The sequence below is a fragment of the Dermacentor variabilis genome, chromosome 8, assembly GCF_050947875.1.
Source record: "Dermacentor variabilis isolate Ectoservices chromosome 8, ASM5094787v1, whole genome shotgun sequence".
Lineage (NCBI taxonomy): Eukaryota > Metazoa > Arthropoda > Arachnida > Ixodida > Ixodidae > Dermacentor > Dermacentor variabilis.
This window is the reverse complement of record NC_134575.1, coordinates 32,353,587-32,378,911: the sequence shown is the minus strand read 5'-3', so window position 1 is coordinate 32,378,911 and position 25,325 is coordinate 32,353,587. Positions and strand designations below refer to the sequence as shown.

Below are 25,325 nucleotides of genomic sequence, written 5' to 3'. Positions count from 1 at the left end.
CCCTACACCACAGCCACTAAGCAACCGCGGCGTGTACTGCTTATTTTGCAAAAAAGAAAAAAAAAAGACATGTTAACTATGTTTGTCGGTTATTACGTGTACATTTATAGTTCAAATATTTAGCCGCGTTGAGCGCCCCTAACATAAAAAAACTACAAATTAAAGTACGTGACCAACTTACAGTAGCTAGACTTGCGCGCTTTATGCTGGAACTCGCCGCGGTTGATTTTTTTTTTTTCGCCCTCTGTGGCGATCACTGGAACTTCAGAGAGCGCGTATACATGCGGGGCCTGGTCATACGGCCATTCTCATTGAACTCGTTCGACGCTTCTTTGCCGGGCCTCCGCTCCGGACTCACTTCGCCCCAGAACGGCAAGTTGGGCCAGTTGGTTGGGATTCGTGGTAAGGTTTGTAACAGCGCAACCCAAGACAAGGACAACAGGAGGAATAAAACGACGACACGGCGCTACAAATTGTGTGTACAAATACATCAGTTGAGAGTCAGCGCCGTGTCGTCGTTTTATTCTATCCTGTTGTCCTTGTCTTGGGTTGCGCTGTTACAAACCTTACCATATGAATCCCACTTCGCCCTACGGCTGCTGCCGTCCCACCGCCGGCGCTACAAATGTGTGTACAAGTACATCAGTTCATGTTCAGTACATCATGTCGTCGTTTTATTCTATCCTGTTGTCCTTGTCTTGGGTTGCGCTGTTACAAACCTTACCATATGAATCTCACTTCGCCCTACGGCTGCTGCCGTCCCACCGTCCGGCCGCTCGGCAACAGCTATAAGCACCCAGATTGGCGGCCGCGAGTCGTACACATCCCATCCGTCCTCATTACAAGCGCGCCCTGCACAACGCCGACCGCTGCGCCCTCTTTTGTTTTCGACCGCGCACCGCTTCTTCGCTCGGCGAAGATGCGACCGGAGCGAAGCGAAACTTTCGCACGGCAATTTATCTCTCACTACCTCGCTCGCTCGCACGCACGCACGCACGCAGGGACACAAACAGCTACACAAGCTCGGGGGAGGGAGAGGGAAGAGGGGGGGAGGGGGAGTACTGTTACGTATGCGCGCGCACGCACGCGCACACCACGTGGACGAACGTGCCGCTCTTGTACGCGCCTGTCTGTGTCTGTGTATGTACACGGAGATGGATGGAAGCGTATACCGTATGTAATCGCATTTATCTCGATCCATCTGTTTTATCGCGTCAGGTGCTAAGAACGCAGCCAGAGGTTATAGTCCTAACCTTTCCTTTACCGTATGGGTTGTTTTGTAGTGCGAATGGGTTTTTTGAAAAAGTTGTTACGGAAGAAAAATAAATAAATAAAGTGCTTAGAAGTGGCATTTCAGGAACCGGGTAGACCGTCTCTTGATGATATCTGTTGAGGTTTTGAAGTGTGTCTCTATAAACCATAAACGCCTTAAATAAATTATAAAAATGGCACGAGTATCAAAGCACGTGCAGAAACGTTCAGCGCAGGACTCCCTGGTCGCCGCTTTCAAACGACCTTCGCAGGCGTACTGTGGAAAAGGTGTCGTGTGGAAATCTTGCACAGAGATATAGCGCACATTCTTCGTTACACGTCACTGAAAGAAAGGCACGCAATCCGTGAACGCAAGCATGCAATCCACGGACGCTGATGGAAACGAAAGGGAACAACGCAAACACACGTTCGTATACTTGTAATTGTCTTTACGCGCCTGCGTTTTGGTAGCGTGAATCGCTATTGACTTGCTCAACTTTCAGTCGTTCTACACTTCGTTGCAACGCCTGACCTCACCTTACCTCACCTTACCTTATCTTACCTTACCTTACCTTACCTTACGTTACCTTCCCGTGCCAACTAGTCCAGCTATAGATCCCGCTACTTTATGGCACGCTCTGCACATACCGATGTATTTATTATTGCGTCCTAATTAGTTACTATACGCTTTACCAATTCTTCAGGATTGGTTTTAGCGGCTACACCAGCAAAACAGCGACTAAATATGGAAGCTAGGGGGGGGGGGCGGGAACGCACCCGCGCAAGTCATTGGAAACGTTTTCACTGTCTCCTCCCGAGGCTGTCGCACTTCGCTCCCGTCGGATGGCGTTGCGATAACACATTCCTTTGCGCGCCGTCCCTCGCAGCTAAATTTCACGTTTTGTCGGTCGTAGCGGGCTGAAATGCAAGCGCGTCACATTTGATGCTGCCATTCTAACTCTTTCTCGACGCGCTTTCATTTCTTGACATCAAATTGCGGCGATATACCTTTATTTTGCTTCGATGCTATAATACGCGGGTAAATGCGGTACGCATTCGCAAGCGGTATACGTATGGCTGCTTTCAGAGTCGATCCCACACGCCAACACACACAGACGTATGCGTAGTGCACTCATTACCACAGAGAGCTCTCACTGCGGCTTCATCTTCTTTGACCCATAGCCGGCCGCGAGAGTGCACGAATAGGAGAGCCAAGAGGGGGGGGGGGGGGTGGCGGAGGGAGGAGAGCGAGGTGGCAGATTTCCTGACGCAACCTAGAATAAGACCACTCCCAGGTGCCGTTGTTGCGTTCGCGTTGCTCTTGTCTCGGCAGAGTCAGAACAGGGTTCAACTCCAGCGTTTCTTCGCCCCGCACACGCATACATACATACAAGGGAGTGGTTCGCGTTCAGCCCCCCCCTGGCCATCATCAGACGCCCACCAGAAGGGACCACACGCGGCCGAAGATGACCGAAACGGGCGACGACCGACTCTCAGGAGTGCGGTGTATGCTAGACGTATGCCTATATAGCGGATCCTCCTCCGCGCGTTGTGCGTGCCTTATATGTAGACTATGCCCCCCCCCCCCTCGCCCACCTTTTCTTGGTCGCCTCCCCACTCCCTACGTTGGCATCTGGAGAGACGGGCTGGAGGGTTACTCGTCTTGCCCTAACCGCAATGCCGAACGCTTGCTTATTCCCTTCGTAGTCCCGCGTGTACGTACGCGGCAACTTAATAGCTTCTCCGCCCGTTCTGCGGTCGCCTCACGTCGTACGCTCGTATCTGCGCGTGCTTTTTTTCTTCTTTTCTTCTTCGTTGTTCTACACCTTTGCAGTTGCTTGTTTGGCTTTGTTTGTTTCTGTGCGAAAGTGGACCAGGGGCGACGCATCATCCCGCTTTCTAGACGAGAGGCGTCGCTGGCGGCCGTCGTTTTCGACTTGGCGTTCGCGTCAGCGCTCGCGCGCGTGGTCAGCCGAGTCGAGAAGAGACTACCCCCCCCCCCCCCCTACCCCCCGCGTGCGACTCTACACAACCTCTTGTTTCGCAAAGTGCGGGGCGAAACCGTGGGAAAAAGCAGCAACAGCGGAGGGGGGGGGGGGGGTACGCTGCCGCATTTGGGTTTGCTGGAATGGTTTCTTTTAAAGTACAGGGGTTGGTTGGTCGGTGGGTTGGTCTGTTGCGAGAGAACGAAAACAAGAGATAAGTAAGGCTACCCTCTCCAGCTAGCTACGCCGATAATCCGCCCACCACCGCGCGTTGAAACAAAAGTTTTTTTTCTGGTGGCGAGGAGGGTGCATGCAAGCTCGTTTCGTTCTACACCCGTCCGGGTGCTGTCGTGTACACCTCTTCTCGTCGTCCTGGCGCTCTTTGTCTGGAGTGCTCGTAGTTGATGAGGGAGAGAGAGGGCGCACGCGTTCACGTGTAGTAAGTAGTGTTCGGCACAGCCGTCGGTGGACGCAGTAATGCGTCCGCGTGTGTTTCTTTTTTTTTTTCCTCGAAAGAGCTAACAGTTTTTGCCGCGCGTCTAAGTGTGTGAAATGAAGCGAAGTGTGGGGTTGGTGATGAGACGAACCCTGAATGTTCCCTTTATGGGCGGTATGCGTGCCATTTTAATCGGGCAACAACAAAAACAACAACGATAACTGCTGCAACCAACCGCTAATACCGCTGCTACAACTACTACTACAAGTACACGACTACAACAGCTTCATCATCATCGTCATCGTGATCTACAGCAACAATAACAGCAGCAATAACAATATGCGTTGCCAGCTCACCGGCTCCATTACGTAAATTACAATATGCACCCTAAAGTAATTCTTCGAAAACATAGCGAAATTTTGTAATTAGTAGATTGTGCGATTAGATGTCTCGTGCAAGTAATGCCCGACAAGCAGTATAGAGTTGTCCAGCACACACACACACACACACGCACACACACAAACACACACACACGCGCGCACACACACACACACACACACACACACACACACACACACACACACACACACACACACACACACACACACACACACACACACACACACACACACACACACACACACACACACACACACACACACACACACACACACACACACACACACACACAGCGTGTAAGGAAAGCGAAGACACAAAACTGGAAAGCTCGCAGCGGGGCTTTAAACGAAAGTGATGGCTGGCCCCGAGTCGAATCGAAGAGGAAGCAGGAGCTTAGCAACTGGTCGTTCGTAGAACCGCGAGGCACCGACTTTTGTCCGGCTGTCACAGCTTAGATAGGAATCACGGTTTAAGGAATCAAAGTTTGCCGATCGTGTCTGCTCTTCTATGTCCCCTTCCCCCCCCCCCCCCCTATTTCCATCTCCTTCACTCTGTCGGCCGGCGCTTTTGCACGTTAAGAAAATGAACGCGCGGCGTCGTAGCCATAAGCGGATTTTGCGAGCACGGTAAAGCGCGTTCGAGGTCTCCCACTGTTACGTCTGCGGGTCCTCGAAGTGGACGACCCCCCTAGAAGACACCATGCTGTTCTCTTCTCTTCGGACTTTCCTGAACTTTGGTATATACACTGCTTAGAATCCGAGATCATAACTGACGTCAAAATGAACGTAATCCCCAGGAAGCATAAGCTGCACTAACTAGGCGACGTAACCTCCTCTTTGGTGAACGTCACACGTAGGCAGTGTCGTTCACCTGTAAGCATGACACAAGGAGAGAAAGAGAGCAAGGAACCCCGAGCTTCTCTCGGTGACTGCGAGGCACCGCAACACTTGTCCGGCACGTTTAGAAGTGGCAGCTTGATTTCTTGTCTTTTTTTTTTTCGTAGTTCAGTTTTGGTTGCTTTAAATGGGCCTACCAATCATAACGTTAAAACGCAAACTGAATTTGTTGCGTTGCCGCTTATCTTCACAGCAAAAGTGAGAGGCGCTGGCAACGTGACCTTTTATTGAGCTGTGTTTCGAGTAGAGATTCAGAACCATGTTTTTATTGAGTTACTAACGTCTGAACATAAATGAAGACACAAGCCCGTGTAACACTTGAAGCGAGGCCCGTGTAGTGCGAAACACACACGTGCAAAGAAAACAGTGCGTTCCAATGTTGGGTTCAGGTAAAACGGCGTCGGCACTGTGTTCGTTAAGTGGCAAATATTGTCCCTCGTTGCCTACATATTGTTTAACCACCTGTGCAGTCTTAGGGAGCGTTGTCAGAAGACCGCGCGACGTTCAGGCTTAATTTGCCCGTTCATCATCGACAAAAAAAAAGAGTGTAGTAGTGTTGCAGACGACTCAAAACGGGTAAACAACAGGAAACAGGGAATGCAAGCAGACGACAGAAAACGAGAACAGAGAGAGAAAAAGAAGAAAGACAACAACAATACCCTCACATGTTTTGGGCCACAATCTTCTCTCGTCGCCGGGTTAGCCTAAAAGATTCGTGCTTCCTTTCTCGTCATCTCATTCTCGCATATTCGCGTGTGTGCTATTGCTTTAGGGCGCTAAAGAAAGCGCCTATAAAGAGGCCTCCGTAGTTTTTGCTCTAATTGTCGAGTTAGATGCTGCAGCAATATCGGAGATTGTGGACTGTTTCCTTTATTGGCATGGTTATATAGAAGTTCTACTACTCGCCGCATGGCAAAGGAAGAAATAAAGACCACAGAAAGCACGCAAAAAAAAAAAAAACTGAATACAATGTCAGCGCATAACGCACGCAAAGTTTTGCACAATTGAAATGCGCAGAAGGCCCGGGAAGGGCATAGACGAAAGTGCGAGAACACGCACAAACGTCCAAGAAAACATGCACTATAAACGACTGAACAAACTCGCTACCCGGAATGGAAAACTCTGCCTTACTTCAAACGTCCTCTTTGAAAGACCTTTACGGTTTAGTCTTCTTGCCATGCAAAGGAAATCCGGTCACAGCGTCTCCAATTCTACATTACGCGCAGTGCTCGTTTCGTCTTCCCAGAAAAATGAAGGGCGGCGCAAGAATTAGTGCCACGAAAGTGTTCCCACGGATAGAAGCGTTGGCCCTATTTACGACGGCAACTAACCGTCGCCAGAAATACTTATCACAGTACACGTACTATATGTAGGTTAGGGCACACCAGTGTCAGCGGCAGAGTATACGTGCCTCTTCCACGCCTTAAATACGGACGAGAGCTTACACAAAGAAAACGAATTTCAATGGGAAATGGTGAGGTCATGGCGATTGATTTCGTATAGCGCTGAGGGAAAACGGCGTAAGCCAATGAACCCTGATCAGCACTTTAACAAAGAAGGGAGCTCCGATGACTCCCTTTTCGCAGGAGCAAGTGCTGCATTTGGCTCCCGTTTCACATGAGTCAGTGAACACGTGTCAGTCCTTTAAGAAAACGAAAGAGCGAGCTCCAGTGACTCCTTTTGAAGGATTAAGCGCGCGTGTCGTCTTTGATTCTTTTTTCGAAGTTCATGGAGTCAGTTCACCTGATCGCAAAGCATCAGTGAGTAAAAAACGATCATACTTAGTACGGACAGCACCTTCGCTTCGTCGGTTAGCATCGGGTGTCATCATGGAGTAAACTAACTTCATCTGAAAAAATGCAACGCTGCAACAGATGACGTACGTGAAGTGTGAACTCAGGCGATCAATCGTACAGCTGTGCTACGAGCTGAACAAAAAAAAAAAGAAAAAAAAAGACGATGGATGTCGGCACATTGAGTCTTGCGATTGTCGCAAGACAAATCACTAGATCGCAATCACCACTTACTGGGCCGACAACGAGTGTCGACCCAGAGGCCGGCCCACAAGAGGGAACAGGAAACGGGGAGATATTGCTTATATTAGGAAACAGGACTGCTGAGTTTATGCAACTTGCAGACTAACCGGATTTATTTATTGGTTGATTGACTTGATTTTATTTAATGCTATTGAAACTGACCGCAACTTTAGTCGCTAGCTTTTCCACATCTGACTGAAGCGTTCAGGGCCATGTCGCATTCGTTCTGTCCAAATGAATTCGAATCCACAGCACGGCAGTCGCGTGCCCCTTTGGAACTTGTACGTGCGAGGCAATGGCGAGATGGTGCTTTCACAGAAACGTATGCGATCTATGTAGCTAATCAAGGAGGCTGCAGAAACGCCAAACTCTTGTCTGCAGAGAAGGGGACCGCGACATGGAAGGCGTTCTACGGTTTCCTTGCAACCACAGCAGCCGCAGTCAGCGCTGTTGAGGAAACTCATAAAGCGAGGGCGCTGAGAAAACAGTGTGTGTAACTGACAGGGCCGACGGTTCGTACAAGAAGACCGTAGAGCGTCGGACAAAAGGAATCGAATCTCACTTTCACCTCGTCCACTGCTCGTCACGCAGGGTGGACTTCTTCTCGTCAAAAGCGCGGGCTTTTTCCCTCGCTGGACTCGCGCCCTCTTTAAGCACACACGTACGCCGTCTTCGTGCTCTCGAATTCACGGCAGCGCCTCGTTGAGCCGTGCGCGGCACTTGCTTCCCGAAGAAAAGAAACGCGGGCATTGTTTTTTCACGGCCACGAGGTTGGAAAGACACTCGCGCCTCGTGTTCGTGTGAAAGTTGCTATCTATACTGCCGGCCAACAGTGGACGGGGGAAAGTGAGCTGCAGAGTGGTCGAAGGAAGCAAGGACCTCGCTTTCGGCTCGATGTGTGTGTCTCTACCGATGACGGCTAAAGCATGGAATCCTTTGTCCGCGCTCTGAAAAGCGACAAAAGAGTTCGGCTCTACTGCGGCTGGCTATTTCCAAAGGGGTATTTGATTAGGGGTATTTGATAAAATACGTCATAGGGGTATTTGATTAGTTTGCGTAGATCGGATTGCAGTTTGCGATCGCGGGTATACGTTTGCACGTGCATCGGAGAGCGGCCAGTTTTTCAGAATAAAAGAAAAAGTGAGCTCCTCTCCTCTCTATCCCCTCCCCCTCCTTCCGCTCTTCTAAAATAAATATGGCAAGAGGAAGACATCCAAGCAAGACAAATGTTCACAAAGAGATGGGAAGTTTAAATCGTCGAATAAGGCGACGTTCAGCCTGGAGCCAACATTTCGAAGGATGCACTTGTTTTCGTCACGGCAGCAACTTCCCCTTTGGGGAGAAGATTGGGTTCTCTAAACGGTGACAAAGAACGCAGTAGTTAGGGTAAGTCAAGTTTATTTTCCTCCGTGAAAGAACGAACGAGTAGCTGCATAAAATCTGCGGCCCACTAGCAGCTTGACGGGGCCGGTGTGCCACCCAAGATTTGATAGCAATGTCGAATATATTCACGTTTAAATTATACTTGGATGTTCACTGAACGAAAATGCATTTCGATGGGTGCAGGGCAAGGACGCGGATTAGCGTTAGGGAAACAGCTGGTAGGTCTGTTTAAATTTAACTACTGATACACAGTGAAAACACGGCGTTGAAAGAGAACTACAAAAACAATCCGGATTCAAATGAGAGACCGAGGGCGAAGACACGAACCCCTTGTCTCAACGGTGGCTGCACGCCGAGGCTTCCGTTCCTCCACCACTGTGGACTGGCTTAAGGAGAAGTAAGCATAACACCAACTTTATATTTCCGCCCCCTAGTTTTGTATCATCTTAGGCCGCGTGCTCCCTCACCGGTAGCCTTGCCACCCACTCGCGTGTACCTCTGTGTGTCCCCAATTTACAGAAAATGAGTGTTTAGGCCACGTTGCCTAATTTTTCTCCCTTCTTTTTTAGCCTGGGGACGTGGCTGGTTGCTCGATATTGGACTCGCACCTTTTTCTTCTTTTTCTTCCTTTTTTTTTTTTAAGCGTGTGCACGTGGCTGCTTGCTCGACGTTGGACGCGCACTGAAGCTATAGTAGGACAGAAATTAAAAAAAAAAAAGCAGTTGGCAGCCAAGGGGTGGGATTGGGTTAGTGCGCCAGCCAATCACAGAAGCAAACAAAATCGTCGTCATGCGACCTTTTCAATATGGCGTCGTACTTGATACCTCCGGAGCGTCTGCTGTTCTTGATTGTTTACATCGGCGGAAGCGATGTGGCGTGCAACAGACATGGACGAAATGTATGGAGTCTATCACTCTTCAAAAGATCACGGTGCAGTTCATTTCACTGCTGAGCCTGTTTTTCTCGTGAAACTCCACTGGCAACTGAAGTGAAACTTGACAATGAGCTGCAGCGAAGGTATTGTTTTTTTTTAAGTTCAATAAAGAATTAGGCTTTCACCGTTCCGCTATAATAGACGAGTGAAAGCGTACAAAATTACGTGTCTATAATTTGATTTTTCTGGTTACCGCATTTTTTTACGTAGCAAGGAAAGTTTGAAGTACGAACTATTTGCAGCCTCGCGGAGGAATAGTGGCTGGCGGCTACGAGGTCGTGGGCGGGGCATCGCTGCAGACTTGAGTTGTATCCGACTATGATCTCCTCCCGGCGAGGACTCGAACAGGTGTTCTCCACAAGACGCGACGAGTGTTGTGCGGTGAAGTTAGTCCTGCACCTCGTTCAGCGCCGCGCGAATCTGCGTGCGCGCCTCAGCCGCGGCTTTGCCTCTGCAACCTTGGACACGCCGCGTTGCTCCGTTTCGGAGATCTCGCGTAGGCCGATTGATTGATTGATTTAAACTTTTTTTCAGAAAGGATGGCCCGTGGCCTGAGATAGGGGTAAGGGATCAGGTGAAAGGATGTATTCCGGCCTACCTAATTTCCTGCCAGCGCTTGTAAGTCACGCAGCGTTCGCTAGTTGTCACCGACAAGCACCGCGTTGAGTCGAAAAGATTTTTCGTGCCTTACCTCGTCATGTCTGTCGGTGACGTTTTGAAATTAGGCGATCAATAATAATAATAATAACGAGCCAGGACAGAGGCAGAGAATTTTTCAACGAGGCCGTTCCGTATCTTCGAAATTGTAGTTCGCCGATCGTTCTTTTTTTTTTTTTTTCGCAGACCTGCGGGGATTGTTCTTGCGGCGTTCCTCGGAGTCCCTTCGTCGTGTAACCTATGTGAGGCTCAACAATTTCGGAATTTCCAAAAGAGATGTTCTGCGCACCCAACGTGTTCTAACCTCCATATGGGGCCTAGATTAGCCGCACTGCTCCGCTAACCGGCGACGCGCAGTTTATACGATACCGACCGAACCCTATTCGCGGCGCGTGTGCTTCCGTAAAGCATTCCTTTCTGTCGACCTCCTCCCTCGGCTGTCCAGCGGTGTTTCTCCAGAATGGGCCGTTTCCTCGACTTTCCCTTAAAGGTATGCAACGCTATAGAAGCGAGCCAGGAAAAGCGTGCGTCCGGGTTTAAGCATTCTTTCTTTTCTTTCTTCAGCTCAATTCCTCCTTTACTTTCGCTATTTCACGCCGCGGCAGAGACTTTCTCCTAGACTCTTTACGCGCTCAAGCCCCCCCCCCCCCCTCCCCCTCCTCGCCCCGTATATCCGCTATGCCAGAGACACACCCACGCAATCTGGGGGTCGTGAAGAGACGAACAATAGACCGGATACTAAGGCTTCACAGTGAATCCGGGCTGCAAGCGCCCCCCCCCCCCCCCCCCCCGTCGATCACTGGAATAGCAAGGCCACGACTGGCGATTCTCGATTATAAACGTAGAAGTGATGTCCTTATAGTTTAGAGCAATTATTCGGGCACGAGTGGCTGTTCTGAGAAGCCAAGGGAAACACGAGTTAATCCCGTTCTCCCACTTGCATGTATTTTGCGATGCGTCTCTCTCTCTCTCTCTCTTTCGATTTCTCTATCTATTTTATCCTTGAGTGTTTATTGTGCGCTACCTACGTGAGATTCGTTTTGTTGACGGCGTGGAACTAACTCGAGCGAAACGCACTGCGTCTGGAAGAAAAGTCAAGTCGCAGCGCTGACAAGAGCGAAGCTTGGTTTACGCTTTCGCGTGTGTAACAAGAAATAAAAACAGAAGAAGAAAAGACGCAAATCGGCTTTGGTAATTGCTGGTTGTGTTGCCGCTCCGCTCCTTATGTTTCGACCTTATTAACCCGATAACAACAACGAAGTGACCGCCGTCGCCAGCAAGCGCGAGAACGGTCGCCCTGGACGCTTTCCTTTGTGATCGCTTGGCTGAAGGGTTGAAATCTGGGCCAGTTGGTACATACTTTAAGGAAAAAGACCAGTCAAAAAACACAAAGGACAAGAGGAGAAGTCCACACCACAACGACTAGTTTTTTTCCTTTTTTGGCAGATAAGCCCTCAGCTGATTCCAGAACACTTCTGTCGCCTGGCCTGCCAAACGGCGATGATCCCGGAAACAGCGAACTCCTGGCAGTTCATCACGTCCCGCGAGGCCCAGCGCTCGCAACCAATCGTGCGGAAGCCTCACCTGCCTCCAGCACTCCGATTTCCAAATCTTGACCGTGCGTTTCCAATGGCATGTCGAAGGCTCAAGCAAACCGAAGAAGGCGGCAAGCTCCGGTGGAAGGAGGTTCACCTTGAGGCAATGGGAAACGGCGCGTGCTCGACAAGTGATGGAAGCAATTGCGCTAATACAAAGCGTAGCCTGACTGCTTCACACCAGTCGTTGTGGTGTGAACCTCTCCGCTTGGCTGGACTGGGGTATAGTTACAGAGTTCATCGTGGTACCACCTTACTTTGCTTGCGCTTATTCTCGCGATAGCCGATAACCGATGGTCATTAAGGGTTACGGACTGGATCCCAAGGGAAGGGAAGCGTAGCAGGGGGCGGCAGAAAGTTAGGTGGGCGGATGAGATTAAGAAGTTTGCAGGCATGGCATGGCCACAATTAGTGCATGACCGGGGTTGTTGGAGAAGTATGGGAGAGGCCTTTGCCCTGCAGTGGGCGTAACCAGGCTGATGATGATGATGATGATGATGATGATGATGATTCTCGCGGACAGTCATCTCTGGAGCTATTCCGCTCTCACTCACTCACTCACTCACTCACTCACTCACTCACTCACTCACTCACTCACTCACTCACTCACTCACTCACTCACCTAGTCACTAACACACACACATACACATGCACGCAGGCGTTTGAGGGGGTGTGCGAGGCGTCAACCGCGACCGATACACTGAAGCGCGGACCAATCTATAGCATCGGCCGCGTGACCTGAAGCCTGAAACAAGGCACCACTATCACCCCTCCCCCCACTCCTTCTCCGGCAATCCCCTTCCCATACGATCTCTAGTCGAAGGATTCAACCTCCGTGTGCTTTATGCCCCGCTGTTTCCTATACACTTCCCTCTGGCCTTCGTAAGCTCCGGCCATCTTTGGTTGCCATTTATCTATCTTTCCCGTTCGTTGCTTCTTCTGCTTCTTCTTCTTCTTGTTCTTATGTTTAGCTCATTCGTAGTGTTCGCCGTACTCCCCCCCCCCCCCCCCCGCGGCTATTCTTTTCAACGCCGTGGGGGCCATCTCCACCCCTCGCTGCAAGCGTAAGCCGAGCACGGCTTCGGGCACTCAGCGTGTGGGCGCGAGTGGCGTTACTGTGTTGCCGCAGCACGCGTGGACGCTTCTTCTTCTTCCTCGCCTGTGGCGGGTTGCTCTCGCGAAGACCACGTAGTGACACCGTTCCCACGGGGGACTGAGGAGGAGCAGGAGGAGGACGTACGCCAGAGCGTCGATGAGGACCTCGCGTGGGGTGTAGTACAGTACACTGTGGCCCGTGTTGGGAGCGTCCGCCACTCTGCGGACGGGTTGCTTTCGCGTATACGTCTAAGAAAACAAAAACAAGAAAGGGGGGGGGGGGGGGGTCTTGTAGCCGAGTTGTCGCACGACAGGAGCCGCTTGGTTAGGACGACTTGTTACTCGCCATACACGCGCGTCTCGACGACGATGGAGATGTGGCGTGACGACGGGGCACTGGGATTGACGTTTCTGAGGTGCGTCCTCTGTCCAGCAGCTGATATTGTTTTTTCTGCCTACGCGGGAAGTGTGGTAGTAAGAGTTGGCACACAGTGTCGTCTGGAGCTCACCGAGGACATCAACGCTGTAGGATGTCATTTTGAGCGTAATTTCAGCGCGATTGCGTGTGCGCGCCTCATCCGAGGCGACGAGAATGTCGCGTGCGGAATAGTGAACTTGGCTTGTGTTCCCGTGCCCCAACTCTCCGGTATAGGCTTGTATTACAGCCGGACTGAAGAAGGAAGCATGTAGCGAGTTGTCGCTGCGAATAAGTGCCGCAGATGACGTCTGCATTTCTATCTTAACAATACAAGCACGGACATCGCGAGTGTCCTCAGTCTATGAGCGTCACATGTACTCTGAGAGCGTGTAGCCGGCCTAAACTATACTTGAAGGTGTTTCAAGTGCTCGAGTAGCAATGCACTCTGAAGTGTTCCCTCGTAGACGTCATCCAAAGCAAGATTGCGTGTCGATCTTTAGATTATAAGACGGCCAGCTTAAAAGGAGCTTAGACGGCCTCTAAAGCCACATGGGCTTGCTTCGGACAGCTTTGCCTTACTGCAGACTTGCTCTTTTTACTACACGAAGTCCACATAGAGAACTACGGACAAAAAGTCGTCAAGGTGTCTGTCTACTATGATTTCAATTGGTCCATATACTTGTGATCACGTCACTTGCGCAAAGTCTTCATTATTCATACAATACTATAGTATACTGAGCATCCGCGAGGTCCAGTGACGATGTGTACACCTCCCGAGTTCACATCCTGTTACATTAAGCGAAGAATGCGGCTGGTGGCGAGGCGCAGACAGTTTTGGTGATACCCAGTGACGGTCAGAGAACGACCGTCGTCTACATGCATGAGCCACGTGCATACCGGTCCCGTATCCTAACGCCCCGAAACTCGCTCTCTTAATTGCAGTCCTTTACATCTGCATTCGCCTCCACCCCCTCTACCTCACTCCTGCGCTCCCAAATTAGATTCAGCAACCAGCCGCACCTCGGCGTAATTAACCACGCACGCCCTTGTACGGGCCGGCGCGCACACACGGCGGCGACGCTCTGGGTAACGGCTCTCCGTATGCAGTCTAAAAAAAAAAGTTAACGGCCTCCTATGGAGGACCTGTAGTGTTCTTTCCTTCCTCTCCTGGACACCTCACTTCGTCTCCGCCTAAGGTTGTGATTGTAAACGAGCACACAGACACTTGCACAGACACACATAAGCTCAAGCAGTTAGAGACACTCATATATATATATATATATATATATATAATGTATTCCCGCAATCATCATGACAACAAAACAATCTCCATAAGGAAAGCTGCAGTATCACTCATTGATGAGAGGCGGGGTGCTCAATGTGTCGCCGGTTGTGCCCGCAATTTGCAAGCCGAGCTCCCACGCCGCCGAAGCGACTGCGTGATGGGATCTCTCCTCCCCCTTCACGGCCGCGGGCGTAGGACGGTGTTACGAGAGAGTAAGCTAACTACAGTGACTACTCGCCCGATCGAATCACTCCGACACGGAGACGACGACGTAACGTCGCCGGTGTCGCGCGGAAAACTCTGTATCACTGGTGTTTCAAACGGAGTGCCGCTGGCCGGGCTGATTGTCGATCAAAGCACGCCGCTTTACGCGGGAGGAGCCTCGATTTGACCAGGGCATCCGAGATAGGGAGACACGTGGCCTCGGGGGCGTCGTCCGATCTCGGAGGCGATGACCATGGGGCGTAGTTGGCGCGCTGAGCGCCAAGGGGGTGCCCCACGGGCAGGAAAACGTTACGTTTTGTTTTTATGATGAAATGAGCTCTGGGTCGTCACGCTTATATGAATAGGAATGCTTGATACATAACATCGCAGTAGGAGACAACAGACGAGTAATGAGAAGGGTATATCAGTACCTGTCTCTCAGATTTTATAGGCAGTGAAGCCTTTAAGAAAACATAGATGCTGCTTTTATCCTCCTTATAAAACATCAGACTGGAAATGGCTATAAGCACTGTTCTGTAATATCGCCGCGTGTTCCAGCTAACGTTACCCAAGCTGTTAAAGGAAAAGTGGGGAAAACGGGGTGCAAGATGCAACTATAAAGCTGACGTAGTTTGTTCGCCACAGGTCTGAAGACTGAGCACCGTCAGTCTTATAATCGTACTTTGTATAGCGTTTTTTTTTCTTACTTTGTTTTTCTTATAGCGCATTGGCTAACGTTAGCTGGGACACAATATATAACAGTATGTTCAAGCTCAGCCTCCTTTACCGAACATCTTTACTGCATTCATAACTGACACAATGGACTTTGTGCTTCATCTAAACGCTTGCAGGCTAACCAAGCTTAACTTCCTCGCCATGTGAAATTTTAGTTCCGGGCCACTACCCGTGCAAACATTTTAATTAACCCTATGTTAGCTCGACATCCGAAATAAATCCGAGATACCAAACTGTTCAAGAATGTAATGCCTGTTGTTATGTCACAAAATCTTCCAACAAAGTAACTTTTTTTTTAGAAGGCGTAAATTTCAAGCAAGGAGCATGTCTGTTCGGAAGCCCGCGCATCAAGCACTCTCTCGTGGCACTGTAATGACCTTCCTGGATCGCGTCTATTAAATCTCCACGTGTTGATGAGTAATATAAAATGCACGCAACAGTTTTTGGCGGAATGGGATATTTAAAACGGCTGCTTCCACATTATCTGTGTGCTCGTTTTTCACGAGTATAACCCGCCGTGGTTGCTCAGTGGCTATGGTGTTGGGCTGCTGAGCACGAGGTCGCGGGATCGAATCCCGGCCACGGCGGCCGCATTTCGATGGGGGCGAAATGCGAAAACACCCGTGTGCTTAGATTTAGGTGCACGTTAAAGAACCCCAGGTGGTCAAAATTTCCGGAGTCCTCCACTACGGCGTGCCTCATAATCAGAAAGTGGTTTTGGCACGTAAAACCCCAAATATTATTATTATTATTTCACGAGTATAAAGTAAATAGTTAACCATCTCATCACCTAACTCTGCAAATGCAGAAAGGTAGAAGATTTGATAAGACTCTCACTGATTAAGAACACATGTTGAAAGAGTGTACTAGTGCGATGGGTGCACGTTAAAGAACTCCAGGTGGTCAAAATTTCCGGAGTCCTCCACTACGGCGTGCCTCATAATCAGAAAGTGGTTTTGGCACGTAAAACCCCAAATATTATTATTATTATTTCACGAGTATAAAGTAAATAGTTAACCATCTCATCACCTAACTCTGCAAATGCAGAAAGGTAGAAGATTTGATAAGACTCTCACTGATTAAGAACACATGTTGAAAGAGTGTACTAGTGCGATGGGTGCACGTTAAAGAACTCCAGGTGGTCAAAATTAATCCGGAGTCTCCCACTACGACATGCCTCGTAATGATATCGTGGTTCTAGCATGCAAAACCTCAATATTTATATTTTAAAGGTCTGCTGGTAGCCGCAGACATCAGAAAGATTATTACAACAGGTAGACGGAAAATTTCTACAGATAATTTCGGTGCGTCTCAGTCTCAGCTCTAGCCTGGTTCCGGTGGCCTGCCAGATGTAATTCTGTGTGAACAGTCTTCCTAATTTAGGCGAACAATACACGTTGAGCGCTTGCCTACGGTCAAGGTTTATGTAGTGGGCTACATTTTGTGTGTCAGTACTATTTACTTCGTCAACGAGGCTTACAGCGTTGAGGTGCCGGTGGGTTTAATCGTACTGGATGCGTGTCAAGTATCGCGAGTTCAGGCAACGCGATGGAGCCGCTGATTGATTACGCGCACTAAATGCCTATTTTATATAAACGCGTGCCGCTTCGCACCTCTGTCGCACGCAGGCCAGCCCGAGGCCCCCGTACCTGACCGCCACGGATTATGTGTTCTACGTGAAGCGGCAGACGCAGCGCGAGAACAACCAGCACCACCACCACCACCACAACAACAACCAAAATGGCGGCGGCAACTGTCGCTCGCTGACGTCATCCGGCGGCGACCAACCGGCGCTCAGCCCGGAGGATGCCATGGTCGAGCTGACAAACTTCACGGAGCTTATGCGTCGGCTCAAGGAGGATCTACGCTCTTCCTATAGCAGGTAAGTTGCTACATGAACAGGTGATGGGCAAAACGAGAGCGAGGTGAAAGCTCTTTCTTCAAGGCGACACATCAAGAGACAAGTCCACTTGTGGAAACGTTGGCTCCGGCTTTCACCATTGTTCTCGTTTTGCTCATCCTCTTGAATTTCTATATTCCGCCTTCCCCGTGTTTTCCCTACATAAACATATGTCCTTGTTAATGTGAACTGACTTCAGCATTACCTGTGGCAGATGGCGCATTTTTTTTGCAGTTAGTTGTTTTACTTAAGAGGCGTGCAATGTTTGTAGGACAAATTGTAGTAATGTCAGATGCAAACAAAAGACCAACGAAGTTGATTCATCAACTTTGTAGCAATTCATACAAGAGGGATGTTAGCTAATTAGTAGTGTTTCACTAAGTGCCCTTGCTGTGGTCGAGATAAAATTGGTGTGAGTAAATTACCAAAGTGTGACTACTTAGCTTTGTCATGATCACTACAGGGTATGTGTCTCAATTTTGTAAACTGAAGCCGAGCAGTATTGAAGTCATACTTTTTTGGCCGAAGTACAGTTCTTAGCAACGCTACGTTGTATATACGAAAAGTATAGATCGTTAAATTCTGCGAACTGTTACGCTAATGTCCCACTTGGGCGTATCAGCACCGCCGAAGAAAGTGAAGTGTTCGTAAGTGTCACCTGCAACATCGATTTGGCAATAATATTTAATGACTGAATCCTCGAAACTGGTTGTAATACAGCCGTTTTGCTATATGTCTTTGTGGAAATAAACACATATAGCTTTCTCGTCACATATAACGGGAACACGTGACGATCATAGACACGATGTTTATGTCCGTCACAAACGCCAGCAAGCTTACATCGTGTTTTCAACCTATCGCTGTAACATGTTGGACCAGAGTCGAATTCTGAGCGGACACAATCTCTTTGATCGGGATTTGTTCTTCAAGGGGGACATGGAGATAGGGTAATGTGAGAAGTGACACTGATGCCCGCGGTAGAGGCAATGAAAAATAATCACCTGCGTTCAACTATCGCTGTAGGCTCAGCGGTTTTCGCTGCAGCTATCGCTGTCACATAGAGGATACGTGGTCGGATCCTGGGTGGAGAAAACTTCATTTTCTCGCATATTTTTCTGGCCGGATAAACACGGTAGCAACATGCAGGAAGTCCATGCCTACTCGCGACAGACGGCGCAAAAAAATGTATCTCCTATTTCAAGCTATCGCTGTACCTTCTACAGCTTTCGTTGTTTCTATTTCTCTGGGGTCAGATCATGGGTGGACCTTTTTTCCCGACATCTGCCAACGGAAAACGATGATCATAAATATGGTGGTTGTTATAAACACTCAACAACTCCCCCCGTATTATCACGAAAAAGTGACTTTTTTTTTTCTGGTGCCGCCGCCGTTTTAGCGAGAGGGATTCTATATCGCCAGAGTCCAGGTTGGCTGAGACCACTCCTCCGAGTACATAACCCGCAATCTTTCCGCAACGCTCGCTTGACGACGATACCGCCGTAACGGAGGCGTTGCGATCACAAACACAAGTTTCCTTCCCACACTGCGAAAGGAAACAAAACAGACAAGGAAAGGAAATGCGCAGACGGAACGAGAACTGGCCCGACGGATGGTGTCTGCCGTCTCCCAATCCGGAATCGGCGGACTTTCGCGTTTCCTCTGAGCTCCGGGGTTGGCTTTTGCGCGAAGTATATAAATCATAGCCAGCAGTTAATGCTCCGCTTGACTTCGTCTGTACCCGTGCGCGAAGTTCTCGCTGCGTTTGCAGCACGCGTACCGTATTTACGCACGTATAGACTCCCCCCCCCCCCACTCACACACACCACACTTCCTACGTCAAAAGTGGGAGTTCGTTCGCATTGTGCATTCGGCATAAGTCGATCCTTCGTTAACTGTTTTAAAGTTTGCTGGCATATCTAACGGTATTTATGGCACCTAGAATGATTATCGGTGCAAGTAGTTCGCTGATGCAGAATACTCCAGTTACGACGACAGCGATGTCGATAGCGACGCAAAATGAGGCGCAAGCTTGATCAATAGTTCTGAATCTTGAAATAAACGTGCGCGCACTGTCTGGAGGGTCGTTCGCATTAGCATCCACATCGTTCTCGACGTCATTAGTGGCATTGGCAGGTAATCAATCGTATGCGCCCGACTTGTGTAGAAGAGCCGCACCCTGGCGTTCCCAAAAATACATAATAAGCAAGGTGCGAGTCTTACGCGAGTAAATGCGGTAGTCCAAACCTGCGCACCCTCCCGCTTTGCACCCCTTCTCTATAATCGCAGGCCTCTTCGGCTTTCTTTTCCTGAATGCCACTGTTATAAGACGAACTACGAGAAGACGTCGACGACGGCTCGCATACTCGCCACATAGCTGCGCACAGCGCGGCGTGGCGGTCTTGCCTTAATTCCTTCCTCGCCGAGGCCCTGGCCGCGTGGCGGCGCTCGAGGCGGTTACTGCGGCCGACGATGCCTGCTGCATCCTGCTTCCTCTCTTCCGGCTGGTTCATTCAGCGCTGGCGCTGGCGCGCACTCGGGGCGCTGTTTCCGCTTTCTCTGCACTCGCGTGGGAAACTGAGATGTGGAGCCCGCAGCTCTGAGGGCTGCGCGCGGATATGCGCGCGCAAGAATGGAAAAGGCGAGGCATTTGGGTCATCTTCGTACGTACACCCGAGCCATCGGCGGAGAACGCGCGGAAATGAGGAATACTGCTACGGCCGGGATCGATGTCTATCGGTGGGGGTTCGTGTGTGCGTGCAATTACGTGATACGGTGAACCGAAACGCACGCTCTGTGGAATAGTTGAAATGGGGGGAGAAAGACTTGTAATGGATTGCATGCGAGGCAGTGTGAGTCCCGTTTTGCAGCATATGCGCGCGTATACGCGTTCGGTTTTCCTCCTTGAGAGTTTGCGAGAAGTTTGAAGCTCTGTAGGAATTCGAGGATGCGAAACTTTCCTGGCGGAATTAACGCATTCCGCCTTATTTTATTAATTTACGCCTTTTTTGTAGTCGCCGAAGGGATAGAGCACGTTTTAGGAGAAGTAGGACGTGACACGCGTTTTGTTGATTATGGAGTTTTTTTTTTAATTATATATTCGTCTTGTACTAGCCTGGCGGGAGGTACATCAATTGTACTTATATATAGAGAACATATTGGTGATACCCTGTTTTCAGAGCATGATTTTAATAAGAAATATAACACTCACGCACACACACACACACACGCGCGCACACACACACACACACACACACACACACACACACACACACACACACACACACACACACACACACACACACACACACACACACACACACACACACACACACACACACACACACACACACACGCACGCACGCTCGCTCGCACGCACATCACCGCTATGTGACCACCGCTCTCGTCAAGCTGACACCGCGGATTCCGTAGTGCTTCCACGTCTTTGATCCGTTTTGTTTTATGAAGAAATAACTTCTAACCCCTTCAGTCACGGCGTGCACATTTGAGGAGGCGACCTATTTTTGCCATTTCTGTGCAGTGGTAGCAAGGAATAGAGCAGAAACATTAAACTTAGGGTAAATTGAAGATTCAGCTAACCTAAATTACTTCCGTTTTACTTCTGTGTGATATGTTTCGTTACAGAGTACCGCTTTGGTGAAAGCACCACCGTGTTTTCCGTGGCGCTTGACGTGGGGCATGTCGGTAGCAGCCTCGAAATATCTTTTTTTAGCTTTCTTGAAACGCTTGCGGCCAATAAATAACTTGTGCATGCAATTCGAGTGGGTGATTCAATCCTATCTGTGAAGAAACGTAGCATGACTCACTTTGCAATAATGAAATATTTAATTGCTCTGTAATTATGATGACTCATCATAAAATGCACGAAGAGTCATTCTACCACCTTGATTTGCTTTCAGTGGAGTCTCAAGCACCTTAGCAAAAATTATCTGTGTCTCGCTCATGTATCGGCAGTCGATCATGATTCGTTACTGAAGGCGCTAAAACATACCACAGGTCGGGTCTTTGATAACTTTTAAAGTACTGCAATCGTTTCTTTAATGGAAAATAATGAACTGCCGTTGAGCTCACGCTTTAATATATGTGAAAAGATGTGCGAAGCGTGCTACGTTGCCACCTGCCTCTCATTCTTAGTCCTGTCTCCATGGCTCACCAAGCCTGAGCTTACGGTAAGGGCCAGTCAGATCGCAATTTCGGAAGCGTGGCGTATCTACGCATGTTAAAGGGAAAGAAAGAAAAAAGGATTGGGCTGCATTTGTAAACCACGCTTCTACAATACCAAGAAAACCTCTCTCCTACGGCGAGAGTATTCTTGGTAAGCCAGAAAAGCCGGTTGACGCCACTACATTGAAGCTCCCACGCCAGGTCGCAGTGACGTGATGGGTTCTGAGGGTGTCTGCACCGGCGTAGTTCATTTTTTTTTTATTGGTAGAAATGATACTACATTGTATTCTCAAGCGCCAAAAGACGGAACGCAGCGAATTTCGTGACGTCTTACCCAATCAGTATGGCCCAAATACGAGAAGTCACTTTGAAATTCGTGACGTCACACTAACGTACGGACGCAGAGGTTTCGGCGTGGAATTGAGGAAATGAAACAGCCATCTTTATTTATATTTTAATATTCAACATGTAATCGCGAAATCTACGAAATGAATTGATTGTTTAAACAATGGCTTATCAGTCAAAACTGATGTCGCGTTCCTGGCTGGTGTCCTTCTAACTTTATGTTTCTTTTATTCTGTCACTTATCTTTTTCCTATTTAAGTGTTTCTTTAAGCTATATACCCACCAAGAACAAAATATTCAGACGTAATCGCTCCGCTTTCCTGAAGCATCTAAGATTTGGCAAACAATAAGCATTCCTTTAATGAGGAAGCCTTACGTATATAGCCAACGGTCAACACAGCGTTTATCTTCACAGCCATCATAAGTGGAACGAGAAACAGATGTACCCCTCGTCTATCAACGACGCCCTCAAAACGGACGTTCACCTGTGCGCTTGCGCGAAGAAAGCGCGGGAAATCCGCTTGAATGGGCTTATAAATCACATCACGCAGACAGGCTCCGTTGTCCCCTTCCCTCTCCACCCCTCCCCCTCTCCCCCTCGCTGACACTCGCATCGGCGTTGACATTGCGTTTTCCAAAGCATGTACGTATACGTCCCACCATTTGTCAACCCCTAGGAGCTCACTGCCATCGTGCGGCTAAGCCTAATGGCAAACTCATTGTCTCCTCCGGCCTCTCGTCCTCGTAGCGCCACCTAGCGTAAGCTTCCTGTTCGACGTTCTCACGTGCGTCGCGGAGTTGAGCAGTGGCGCTCGCGCGCGTTGTCGTCGTCCTCGTGCGACAGTGTTCTCCGGTGTCGGTGTATTTCTTCGTTTCCTTTCTTGTTGTTGTTTTGTTCTTTCATTCCGTGCTCTGCGCTAATTGAAGAAGCGCTGTTTCCGGTTGCGAGAGCACGACCGACTTCCCCCCGTACGGTTCCCAGAGCGAAGGAAAGGCGCTGCGCTCGCTACGCTCGACGACGTGTGCGCGTCGCAAAATTATTATTTTCTCTCTCCCTGCACAGTTAGTTCGCCGAAGCGAGAGAAAACATAGGCAGAATGCCGAGAAATGTAATATACCGGTTGTCTGGAAAGCTCTTCGTCCATTAGGAGATGACCATCGACGAGTAGCTCAGGCGCGTCGAGGCTCGTCGACTCGCAGTTCAAACTCGAGTCGTCGAAGACGCATTCGCACCGTCCTCCTTGGCAAAGACGCTCGGAAAGCTTTGGTCGGTTCCGTCAACAGTTACCGTAGGAGGAAGTGTCACTTCTTCATTGCCTGTTTCCTCGCCTTCGTGCCTTTTTTTTTTTTTTCGAAGCAAGTAATTGAGTACGGTTTTCCGAAGGACTTCGGGAAAGTCGCACGAGAAATTTCCAACGCTATGGGTGCGCGCAGAACACGTGCCTGTTATGCGTGTGGGCTTTAGATGCGAAAGCGACGGTGCTTCCGGAAGCAAACGCAGCAGAAGTCGCTACTTAGCGGTGACGTTGGCGTGGCCTCAGAGATCGCAAACGCAAATGCGCGCTCTGCGTGCCTTTGGCTCAGAGGCACCCCAGCGACGTGCCCTCACCATTCCCATTGCAAGTCTGGAGCTATAAGTTGAAGCAGCAGTTCGTTCAAACGTCTTCCTGTACCCTTCGAACTAGACTACGGTCTACCCATTACTATGGGTAGGTCTACCCACTAGACTTTCGGCGGCGTGCGACTTGGCATTTCCAGTCGAATTTCTCGCAGGGCAGGCACGGCTAAGCACGCAGCTGTGTTAATGTACTGCGTTCTGCAGCCTACTCTAAGGACGGAAACACCATTGACCCCGGGGACGTGAAACGCAAGAATAGCTCGTGTTATGTATCCTGCATGAGGGTGTCGCCGTCATCAGCACGTGATCAATATTCGTAGAACTTCCTCGTCCTGACAGGCATAATTTCTCGCATGCCCCATGCAAGGAGCTGAAATAAAGCATTCATTCATCCGTTGTTATCGCGCAATGTGTGACTGTAGTACCGACGCACATTTTATTGGTGTCACGCCCTTCTGCTCGTAGTGCATGTATGCGGTTTTCTGTGAAGCATGTAGAATATCTATGGACAACCTCTGAGCCATGACCTTATACACTCCTTGACGACGACCCAATTCCTTAGGCTCTCCACAAACGAAACGTTTCTGACTGTATAAACAGGAGTTAGACGCCTATATTAACGACTTTTCTCTATAAAAGATCTATGAAGGTTATATACAGGAAACCATCGGTACATGAAAAAGGGATTCAATCTACTCGAAGGTGCACCGCATCGAACCGCTCTATTATACGGCGGTATTGGACTATAGGAGTCTTACAAACGCGGATATCCGTGGCTTCAAAGAAACGAAACATGAAGTTACTAACTCACTAATGTCGTCTAACCTTTATGTACGCACTGCACGTTGTAGCTTTTCGCACTAGTGCGCAGTTGACAAGGAGAAAAAAAAAGTGCAGGGCACTTTTTTGGTTGCTCGTTACGTCAGCGCGTTTTGATAACTCTAAATATAGCTTCTTTTTTTATTTTTGCTGATTGAGCCCTCGTTGCAGTCAAAGCGTCTTTCTCGTATCCTTCCAGCTTCGTGGAGGAGTTCGTGAGCGAGCCCAACGACGGCGTGACCTTGCTGCTGGACCTCCTGAAGACGTACCGCCGGAGCACGGGCGTCGACCACGGGCGCTACGCCTCCACCAGGGCGCGGCAGCAGCAGGCCAAGAAGGCGCAGGTACGCGCGCGCGAAACATGCCCCACCAGGCGTCCCAGACTGGTGCTGCCGAAACCGCCATGGTCGAGCAAGAGTTTCCATCTCGCGACGCTATACGTATGTGCTAAGCCTAGCGATGTCGCCATCATCAGTGCATTACGTGGAGCGCTTACCACGGTCCGCGTTTGCCAGCGGCCATGGCGTTTCGCCGCTGAGTTCGAGGTCACAGGTTCGATCCCCGCCGCTTGGGCCGTATTCCGATGCAGGTGGAATGCAAGAATGCTTCGTGTGTACCTCCGTGCATTGGGAACGCATGAGTGTTTACCGTGCGTTGAGTTTGAAAAACCTCAGGTCGTCAAAATTAGTATTCCTGCACTGCTGCGGCATGCACCTCATAATAAGCAATCGTAATCGTAGAAAACTGTTCACCGTGAACAAGATCTTGGGACCGTGGCCTCGCATATCGCAGCAGAGTCAGGGGACCACAAGAGTACTGCTGCGATTTCTAAAAGCTACTGGATTGAGTAACCCCGTCTGTAATCAAGAATGAGCTATCGTCAGTGGATACAGAGCAGAAATGTGGAATCCATTTCGTATAGTCTTCGAATAATGAATAGCGGTTGTCGCCATTAATACGAAACTATGTTCACATCCAAGTGTTCTTTAAGTCAGCAAGTTTGATTCTGTTATTACATTGTGCGTGATGAAATGTTGCTTATTAAAAGCACAAATGGAGCGTTAGGATCAAACGAGTAGTCTCTTCGCATGCACAGGGCTCTTCAGAGAGTGCGAATTATTGCTGTACAGCTTTTAAAGTACGGCCACCTCC

At 49.4% G+C, this 25,325-nt stretch overlaps 1 protein-coding gene across 3 annotated transcripts in view; it reads left to right on the top strand.

Annotated features, from left to right (window-relative positions):
- mwh (multiple wing hairs) overlaps nucleotides 1-25,325 on the top strand; it is a 262,524-nt gene that overhangs the window by 199,128 nt on the left and 38,071 nt on the right. For all 3 annotated transcript variants that reach the window (XM_075701661.1, XM_075701659.1, XM_075701660.1), the window contains 2 exons: nucleotides 16,938-17,191; nucleotides 24,373-24,517. In XM_075701661.1, the coding sequence (XP_075557776.1) occupies nucleotides 16,938-17,191; nucleotides 24,373-24,517 (399 nt within the window). The remainder of the gene's footprint in view (nucleotides 1-16,937; nucleotides 17,192-24,372; nucleotides 24,518-25,325) is intronic.